The sequence below is a fragment of the Drosophila rhopaloa genome, unplaced genomic scaffold, assembly GCF_018152115.1.
Source record: "Drosophila rhopaloa isolate 14029-0021.01 unplaced genomic scaffold, ASM1815211v1 contig_167, whole genome shotgun sequence".
NCBI lineage: Eukaryota > Metazoa > Arthropoda > Insecta > Diptera > Drosophilidae > Drosophila > Drosophila rhopaloa.
The window spans coordinates 2,264,599-2,274,518 of NW_025335047.1; the positions used below are offsets into that span (position 1 = coordinate 2,264,599).

The 9,920-nt window shown below is 34.0% G+C and overlaps 3 protein-coding genes across 3 annotated transcripts; all 3 read right to left on the reverse strand.

Moving 5' to 3' along the window:
• Positions 1-48: 48 nt before the first annotated feature.
• On the reverse strand, positions 49-2,830 carry LOC108045618. Its single transcript, XM_044458534.1, has 8 exons — positions 2,728-2,830; positions 2,526-2,648; positions 2,074-2,471; positions 1,208-1,957; positions 897-1,150; positions 652-834; positions 340-603; positions 49-279 (listed from the first exon to the last, which is right to left on the reverse strand). Exons 2-8 carry the CDS (start codon positions 2,612-2,614, stop codon positions 49-51), a joined length of 2,169 nt encoding a protein of 722 aa, XP_044314469.1. The 5' UTR covers positions 2,615-2,648; positions 2,728-2,830.
• Positions 2,831-3,256: 426 nt separating this feature from the next.
• Positions 3,257-4,728, reverse strand: LOC123037498. The gene is made up of 4 exons (XM_044458536.1): positions 4,624-4,728; positions 4,472-4,560; positions 4,269-4,417; positions 3,257-3,270 (listed from the first exon to the last, which is right to left on the reverse strand). Exons 1-4 carry the CDS (start codon positions 4,726-4,728, stop codon positions 3,257-3,259), a joined length of 357 nt encoding a protein of 118 aa, XP_044314471.1.
• A 1,034-nt stretch (positions 4,729-5,762) lies between these two features.
• On the reverse strand, positions 5,763-9,466 carry LOC108045624. Its single transcript, XM_017125007.1, has 11 exons — positions 9,313-9,466; positions 8,891-9,244; positions 7,994-8,390; positions 7,644-7,936; positions 7,412-7,579; positions 7,272-7,355; positions 6,939-7,214; positions 6,626-6,882; positions 6,510-6,565; positions 6,064-6,448; positions 5,763-6,002 (listed from the first exon to the last, which is right to left on the reverse strand). Exons 2-11 carry the CDS (start codon positions 9,131-9,133, stop codon positions 5,903-5,905), a joined length of 2,259 nt encoding a protein of 752 aa, XP_016980496.1. The 5' UTR covers positions 9,134-9,244; positions 9,313-9,466; the 3' UTR covers positions 5,763-5,902.
• Positions 9,467-9,920: the final 454 nt, after the last annotated feature.

Genomic DNA, 9,920 nt, shown 5'->3' on the forward strand with positions numbered 1-9,920 from the left:
GTAAATTATTAAAATCTAATAAAATAAACATAATTTATAAAGAGATATTTAAGGTCCTGATTCCTCATTCTTATTAGCTTTTAACTGTTCCTGCTGCGTTGAAAGTTTGACAAAGGAATTCTCCAACTGATTCCAATGGTCGATGTTTATGCAAGGTACATTTAAGGGAGGAACCACTGAAAGGTCTCCTGCTTTAAGGACCTCCGTTTTGTCAGCATATATCTTAGAGAACTCATCTGAGTAGATATATTGGGGTTGTGGCAGTCTCTTAACTTCGTTCTAATAAACAATGTTTTCTATAACGAAATATAAGTAATATTTTAAGGTAAAAATAAATACCTCCTTTGAGATTCCCAGGAACTGAGTTAATGGATGATAGCTCATGAATTCATAAGTAGAATTGACGGTGGGTAAAAAGAACCCTTTCACACAATATTGATAGTTGTCTGGAATGTCGATCACTCCCCCCACTGGCGAACTCATTGTTCTATAGGCAACTGGTGAGTTCCTAAGACTATCTATGTATTCCTCGGCTGCTATCAAATCGACATTACTTTCCTTACTTTGCTCAACATTTTGAGTGGGATCTGAAGCTTGGCTCATCTGCAAGGTATAAATTGAATATTAAACAGGATCTTATAAATAACTCACCATTTTATTCAATGAATTCTTGCTCTCCTCCAACACTTCCAAAATAAACAAATGACTCTCCTCGTCATCTGACTTTTCGTCCTTAAATAAACCGTTTTCATGAAGTGGCGCAAATGCGAGCACTAAATCGTTGTGGATGTTCTTGTCCTGGCCACCGTGAAGTCGACATGTTGAACTAGAATCCTTAAATAATAAATTAAATAATTATTTTTATGTGTAAAAGGTTATGACGCTTTCATATTTACTTCACAGTTGCACTCAATTTCATCATCTGAATTGGAAGTAACACACCAATCCGAGGAAGCCTCGATTATGTCTTTGGCCTTTGGTCGAAATAATGTACACCAACATGCAAAAGGAAATATAATAAAGAAGAAACAGTTGATTAAAAATACTCTTATCCCAGAAGTGCATTCATATGTCCTTCCAGGTTGGATTGTGTCGAATCCACAACGACCTATTGATTGAATACATATTCCAAGAATCGCTTTTAAGACACCTGGGAGAAAAAACTATAATTTTGTATCCATATCGTTATACCTTGTGATAGTTTTACCCAATATAAATAGTAAAGTCAAAATTAGCAATGCAATGGCCAAAATTTGGCAACCAAGATTGCATGTGGTGTCCTCGATGCGTTCGTTCGAAATGTCCTTAATGCACACATCATTTTTTTCATTACCAGGAGGACAATTGTAGATTAAACCAGCCTCTTTTTCCGACTTCGGGTCCATTCTTTCACAAGCATTGTAGTTAATAAAAGTTTCCAGTTTTCCAATGCAGTGGCATCGACATCGCCAAACACAAAAGCACCTGGAGTTGCATTTAATGTCCATCGATCTCTTTGCAACAATTCCAACTTTTAGGTCATTATTTTTCGGCAAATCCATTTCATCAAATTCTTTGAATTGGTTTGCTTTAACCAGTACTATAAGTAAATCAACAAATATAATTAAACTTGGTCCAAGTACATAAGATACTACCTTGACCTTACCATCACAACTAAATTTATTGTTTTTCCTTGAGCCTGTAATTAAAGGCAGTAAAAATGTGACGGTTTGGCCGATATCAGGTTGCAATAATTTCCTGACACTAGTTTTAATTGAGGGACTTTTGGATAGTTCACAATTGCAAACATATATGGTAAATTCCTGTGCCTCAAATCCTTTGTTGATAACATCGATCGAGATTTGAAGCGCATCTTTTGTCGTGGCGTCGGTAACAATTCTCGATATTTTAACCATATGCTTATTTCGGATAACAAGGGCATTTTCTCGAAAAGGGATCTTAAGCTTTATACTAAACTCTATTAAAACAAAATTAAAAAAATAGTTACTATATTTTAAGCAAAGTTCTTAAGTAAAGACAAATTTAAAATTAATTAAAAATGTTTTTTTAATCAAATATTTTTTGAAACGTCACCTGGTACTTTTTCTTCCCGAATATTTAAGCATAGATGTTTGTCTTTATGAGGACAATTTTCCAAAGCATTCATGGAGACTGGAAAATACCCCAAACCATCTATGCTTCTAGTTATGAAGACCGATTTTTTTCCATCTTTTTCCTTGTTCAAATTAATGGAGTTCTTTATTTCACGAATTGATATGTTCTTACTCGAAGTGTCAATCAGAAAACTATTAGCAATGTTGTTCTGCAATTCTTTTAAAGTATTCAAATGTCGTTTTTTATCATTTGCTCTAGGAATTACAAGTTTTTGGTTTGAAAAGCTTAGGGATTTTTCCAAGCGAATCATATCGACATGAGAAGTGAATACAGCTGACAAATCTTTATTTGCGTATATTCCTGACATACTATCAAGTCTAAAAAAGAAAAGTCAATTAAGTAAATAATAGTTCTTAGTAACACATAATTACGTAATTATTGGGACCACCCTCCACCAAGTATTATGGCGCCTTCTAAACACACGTAGCTTAGTCGTTAAAAACGGAAGAGGATCTTTCATATTAAAAACAGTATAGTTTATGTCGTCCGTTGCACTAAAGGTAAACAATTGTCAAAGGCAAAATAATAAATATGACTCTTAAAAATACAATTTTAATTGTTTGCTAATAATACCTTTTATTTAAAGCTCTGGATGACTTAGATGATTCACAATTGCAGACGCTTGGATTAGTTAAACAGCCACAGGATTGAGATTCGAGATTTCCTTCAGTACATTTATTGGTTCCCCTGCACTTTTCACATGGAATCATATAATCTTGTCGCCTTGGTTCTTTGTTTTCAGGTTTGGAGGACTTAATTTCAGATGGAAAACCACCAGGCAAGGGTTTTTCCCCAGGCTTTTTATTCTTACCTCCACACGTATCGCATGGGACAGGATCATTAATTTTTAAGTCAGCATCCTCAATTTTACTCCTAGGATTTTCGGATTCTTCCGAAACACTGCTATAAATGGTTCGGGGCTTTTCGTCTTTCTTTTTATTTTTCCCACCACAAGTGTCGCATGGAAATTCTCCATTATCCTCAATGCTTTTCAAATTTAACATTTTTAAAGCATTAAGGTCGTTTTTATACTTTTGATGAAATCGAGAACTTTCATGTTCGGCTATATTTTTTGATTCACTCTTACTTCGTTTTATTCTTTTTACACTTCGCGGTCTGTAATAATTGGTTTTTGGGAAGGTTGAAAACGGTTTTATCGTTTGGGTATGGTATAAATCATCTGAATATTTTTTATTTGCGAAATCATATCCATTGGATAGACTATTGCCAAGATCATACGGATTTTCTGCTTTAAAATTTAAATAGTTTGAATTTATTCCACGTGAATAACCATTTACATCTGGCGAAAAATATTTTGAATTCAAATCATTTTGGCTCACAAAATCAAAATTAGCTATAATTTCAATTGTACATTTTTATATACGATAATTTAATATAAAATAATTTCAACTCACTTGGCAGTTTTTGTTTCATATGGTGGTTTACAATAGAAAAGAGGCTATCGGTTCCAGCATTTGTTTGGGCCCACGAAAAGTCATTAAAATTGCTTACCGGTACATTTGAATATTCCGATTTTCTTTCAAGTGGAAATTCATTGTTTCTGTACAGAGGTTTATTATAATTCAGTTTTTCTTTATCACTTTCGAAATCATTAACATTAGATATACTATTGTCAAGGTTGTTCATCTTTTCCGGCTTAAAATTTAAGTTAGTTTTATGCAATTCATTTGAAAATCCATTTACATCGGAAAAACTATATTTTTTATTTTCCCCTCCACGTGGAAAATCTTTGACACTGGATTTATAATTAACTGGTCCCCCAAAAATAAAATTATCCTTTTTGCTTTTCTGTGAATATTCATAAGAATCTGGCACATTAAACTTATTTTGTTCATTGTCCCTTTCATGAGAAAAATCATTTACCAAAGGCTTGATATTAAAGTTCTTACTTGCTTCTGAAAAATCATTTACATTGATAGGATCATTATTCGGTGACGTAAACAATTTATTTTCATTTTTACTTTCAAGGGTAAAATCATATTCATTTGATTGACCTTTAACATGTGTCATTAAATTATTTTTTTCGTTTTCCTTTTTTTGCGGAAAATAATTATTATTGAAGTCCTCATATTCATGTTTATGTAAAAAGTCACTTGTATCGGAAAGACTATTAGTAGATGACTTCAAATGAATATCTTCATAATTTTTTCCAAATGAAAAATCATTCCCAGGTGATTTAAATTCATGTTCCATTTTTTCCTGCACATGTTTCTTTTTTTCAGCCTCTGACATCTGATCATATCTAATTATAAACAAATTTGTATATTTTCATCTTTACAACAAAATTAAAACTTACAAAAGAAAATCGGGTACAGATTCAAACTCGGAGTTTTTGTGAGGTTTATATTCTTCTTCCCTATGTTGATCCTTTTGGTTTTTTATATCCTGAGTTACGTAAAAGAACAAATTTAAATGTTGTATTGAAAACTATTAGATTCTTTAATGTACCTTATTAAAAAATCGTATTTCATTGTCGTCTAAGGCGTTATTCTTTAAATCTTCATTTTGTTCGCTTTCAATTTGATTATTCCCCAATCGATCATCGAATTTCATGTCCTGATCATAGCTTTGATGCGACTTAATTATTTTTCCCTGCCTATCATATTCGTTACCTATATCTTTATTTAAATGCGAAAACTGTATAGGGGTTTCCAAGTGGCCTGCAACAGAAGATATTTAAAACAACATAATCAAACCTTAAAAAAATATAATTACTTTTTTTAAACATTGGATCCATAACTTGAATTAGTCCTAGGCTCGAAATGTCCTTTGGAGGTTGATTATTAACTTTCTTCTCACTATTCCAAACTTGTCTTGGTTTATCGTGCTTTTCGTTAACGAGAAAGTGTGATACTATTGATTTTCCCCTGGAATAGCCTAGGCGGTTATTCCTTTTTACTAAAATAAAATTTAGATTATAAAAGCCCAAAAAAGCATTTGGTGACTCACATCTTGATTTATTTCCCATTTCTTGTTCTACGAAATTTTGTTCAAGGTGGCAAGATGCGGAACCATCAGTATCCTTATTATCAGTTACTTCTTCTAAGGGCTTCTTTCTGATTTCATCATGATTTATTGCCTAAGATCAAAGAGATATATTACTCTCATATGAAACGTTAGAAACTTTGCATTTTACAGACTTTTAAAAACTGAAGGGGGTACATAACAACAGGCTCGCCTCTGCTGACGACTATTAAATATGGAGATATTATTTTTGAAATCGTTCCTTTAGATGGTTCATAAACTTTATCGACTACCCAAAACTTATCCGCATTATCCACGTCGAAGCTTGGATTCATATGAATATTTATAATCAACTGCGTCTCGCATGATTGGTTTGAGCTACTTTTAGGACATTTGATTAGAATCGCATTCATATTATCGGGTATATTCAATTCTTTTTCACTTATAGCTAAAGCAATCAATAGATAATTGATAATTCCATATATTGAAATAAGAGCTGTTTGCTTTCTCATTTTATTAAAATTTGTATTTATTCCTTTTTTTTGAAAATTATTTAGCAGGCCAACTTGATTTGATGAGATCCCAAATAGTCTTACGATTTAAATATAAACCAACAGTTTATTAACAGTATATTTATTGAAAATATACATTTTACATCTCAAATTAAAACAATACTAATAGGTAAGTCTCTAAAGCTACAATATTTAAACTGTATTCGGATCGTAGACAAAGTAAATATTCGAAGGTGACGATCAAATAATATTTAAAGCACATTGCAGGTTTTTTGTATATTGATCATAGATCCCGATGGACATTTGAAAACTTCAGTCGCACTTCCACCCTGGGCAACGAGCCAACCCAATCTGAATAGTATAAAATATATATAGAATATTAAATATTAAGAGGTATATTTTATAAACTCACATATTATCAAACTCGGGAGCGTTTGTATCGATGCCCAGGTAGTTCGATTCAGCACAAAGCTCCTGAGCGGAAACTAAAAAGAAGATTTGGGTCGGCGTTAAATTAAGGCCAGGTAGTCTGGCCATTCCTTTAATAGGACCAGTTAACGAAAGCATTGAGTGGTATGAAATCTGCATTCCTCCTGAATGTATCAGAATATCCATTCGGCTATAGTTCGAGAATATATTTACAGAATGCGGAACACAACGCATTGCCTTTTCGTCGAACGATTTTGTGATGGATCGCAAAATCTCTTTTGCAATGGAAACACCAACAGAAGCATAATGCAAATATGGAGGCAACACAGTATTAAAATACGGTATGAGTATGACAGATAATGGGACAACTGCAAATATTTACGTAAATATTATAGTATACAGTGAGTGGTACTTCTAATTAATACAGACCGATTGAGTGGCTCAACGTATCATAAAATATGGTTGACACAATGGGGTATGCCCAACTGTAATAAAGAAAAGGAGTAAAAACTTGGATATTATTATAAAGTGAATAATACACATACGCATCGTGGGATCCTCCGTTCAAGCTTATATCATTTGCTTCCATTTTGTTCTTCTTGTATATCTCTAAAATGTTTTGAAACCAGCATTCTGCGGTTATGTCCAAAGTTTGAAGAGTCTTTAATAAATCCGTTGTGTTTGAGAATCCCTCCCAGGTCTGTGACTGGATCTTTAATGCTGATAGTTTGACTAGAGCAGCTCCTTTCAACGAAGGCGCTCTCTTTAAATGTGCTTTTAGAGATTTAAAAATTATCTCAGCCTGAAATATTCAAGGGATTAGTCCTTAAACCTAGCATATTATCATAGCATACTCACTCGTTTGGTTGTGTCCTTTAAATCTTCGGAGGAGTGTTGAGCAATATATAAGGACGATGACAGTTCGGGTAAAGCCCACATTGTAGATCGCGTGCACACCTCGGGACTTGGATGATCCCTGGGCAATATTTCTAAAGCGCTCAGCAATAGCAGTGAATTGTGTGCAACTCTAGTTGGGTACTTTGTAAGAAAATATTCTAAGGCTTTTAGATAATCACTATTCCTAACAACGATGGGTCCACTCCAGTTCTGTGGGATTAACAGTGTCCAATTTAGCTGGAATAAATAATATATTATTATTTTCGGATAACCTATATTTATTAAGATACTTACAACTGGGTACAAGTCTTGTAGACTGGATACATTATATAATACAGTACTATCCCAAAATCCTCGGCGAGAGTGCTCGACTTGAAGCTGAAAAATAGGACCTTTCGTTTTTGTCCTTCATGAATTAGTTATATTAAACTTACCTTGTTTAGGTCCTTAATGAATTCAAAAATAGTATCCTTCTCAGATACTCTTTGAGCGTATGACACAAAATACGGTAGAAAATTTTCAATTAAATCGGCTAACAGTTTTGGTAGCCCTTGTCGAATACGACTGGGCGGTGCTTTGGGGCTCATCCAACGTATTTTACGCTAAATACATTTTCAATAATATATTTATGTTTAATATATTCTCCATTACAGTGGTTAAACATACCTCAAGAATAGTTGACGATGTGCTGGGTCCACTGATAATTAGAAGAATGTGCGGCCTTCTTCCGTAGCTTAGATCATAATATAAGTCTACTAATGGGCTAGGACCGAGATCATAAATCTTTGCTATCAAAGGTGCTATAGTCGAAGGTCCCACGGAGCCAACAGGTAGATATCCGCCCAAGGAATCGAATATCCTGTGCATAATAGTTGAGTTAGTTGTTTGCTGCAGGCAGCTTTCGTACAAATTGTGCAATACATTAAAGCTGTCGTTCATTATCTTGTTCTGAAAAAGATCTGCAAAAAAAATAATTTTTAATAGCATGTATACAAGTGTGGGATGAGAAATCTTACACAGCATTTGTGAATCAACGCTTTTCTGGGAGTTTCCCATTTCAATGAGGTTTGTTATATTTTTATTTCGGGTGTTGCGCCAACAACTGAACTTCTTGAACTCCGTGCACGGGTCCTTGTTCCAATTGAGCCTGGCTTGAATGCTGGAGGCCACCGCTTCGCAAATGGGATCCGTGCACTCCGGCGGGGTTGAGACGGCGGGCGAGCACCGATCTCCGTCCATGTAGCAATCTCTCGGGAGAGGTGAGGGTGCCGTGCTTATCAAGAATAGAATGGGCGATGCCACCAGTAATGTGGTCACCAATAATGTGGCCGAGGTGATGGCCATTTTGTGCACCGCTGCCGATGTTCGCAGCCAAATGCATGGTGCGCAGCATATCCATCCAATGATGCTGTTCTACAATTGAAAACATACTCCATCATTTATTTTTTTAACAATAAAGTATTATAAAGTTTTTGTTATAGTAAAATAAATGTTGGTTTCCCAATAATTCTGATCCAGTTTAATAGTATTGACTTATTATTTGAAGCTATCAAGAAACTTTTGCAATGATCTGAATTTAATTGCTCATACGCAGTGTTGCCAATCAATCTAGATTTATAGTTTTAGTAAAAAAATGTTGCTTTTCCAATAATTCGGGTATAATAATATATTATTGAAATTATCAAGAAACTTTTGTAAAGATCTTAATTTAATGGAAGGAATACATAAATAGCTCATACGCAGTGTGGCCTGTCAATTATGTGAATTTTCAATTGAATTGGTTTTAAAATGGTTTAAAATATTTGCGTCACCTTAAAGTATAATTGTAAATATAAATTTGTCGTTATAAAATATAAATCTTAAATTATCATTTTAATCTAGAAGACTATACAACTAGGAAACTACTTATGTACCTTATTATATCGGGTATTGAAGTTTTCGATGTTTGAGCTGTCTATCATTTCGATTTCATCGGATTTGCCCATTTGCTTCGAGCCGACGGGTGTTTTAAAGGACAACTGCTTCTGGAGCAGGGAGGCGCTACTCCCGCCTGATGGATTCGCTGTCGTAATAAGATTTCGACCATGACCGTTGTTGCCCAAGCCGGCAACGCCATTCTTTCGAAAAACATTACGTGCACTGGAATCAGCTGTCATTGTTTGGATTTGTTTCTGAAAATTCTATTACTTTCTTCGAGCTCGTTCATAGGCATATGTTTTTACGCATGTGTATTTGTACTGCGGGGGTTCGGGGATTTCTGATAAGCACTGCAGAAAGTTCCAAAAATATATTTATTTATTGAGGGGGAATTAATCAATACCAATTGGTTGCTCACCGCACATTTGTCTCCAGAGATCTACAAGCACAGATAAGCGTATGCTCGATCAAAAGATTAATGGGTTTGTAAAGTCCAAAAATCGAGAGAAAATTTATTTAATTTTAGCTTTACATTTATTTAACAAGAAATTCACTTTGCTGCCAAAAAAGGAAATGAAATGACCACTGGCAACACTCGTTTATTCTCTCAAAAGCTACATCAAAAAGCTTTAGTAACACATAGAGTCCCTGTAAAAGCTTTTCCATATTTGTATGTCCATTCTGGCACTACGGAGTTAGAGGACAAAATTTGCCAGATTTATTTTACCGAAAAGAAGGTTAATATTTCTCACCATATTTCCTAATAAATTTTGTACAAATGATTTTTTTTTTCTAGATTTTTTTTAACAAGGGTCCTTTTTGACTTTTAAATTTCAGAATCAACAACAGTAATATCTGATAATGTATAATTCACTCTAATCATTATTTACATTTAATATAAAAGAAAATACAAATATGTATGTGTTTTAATGATCTGCAGTAAATCCTTTTGATCGCCACCTTTTGGCATCTTTCGCAACTAAATTAGAAAATTCATCCAAACCAAATAAATAATATGCAGGTTAT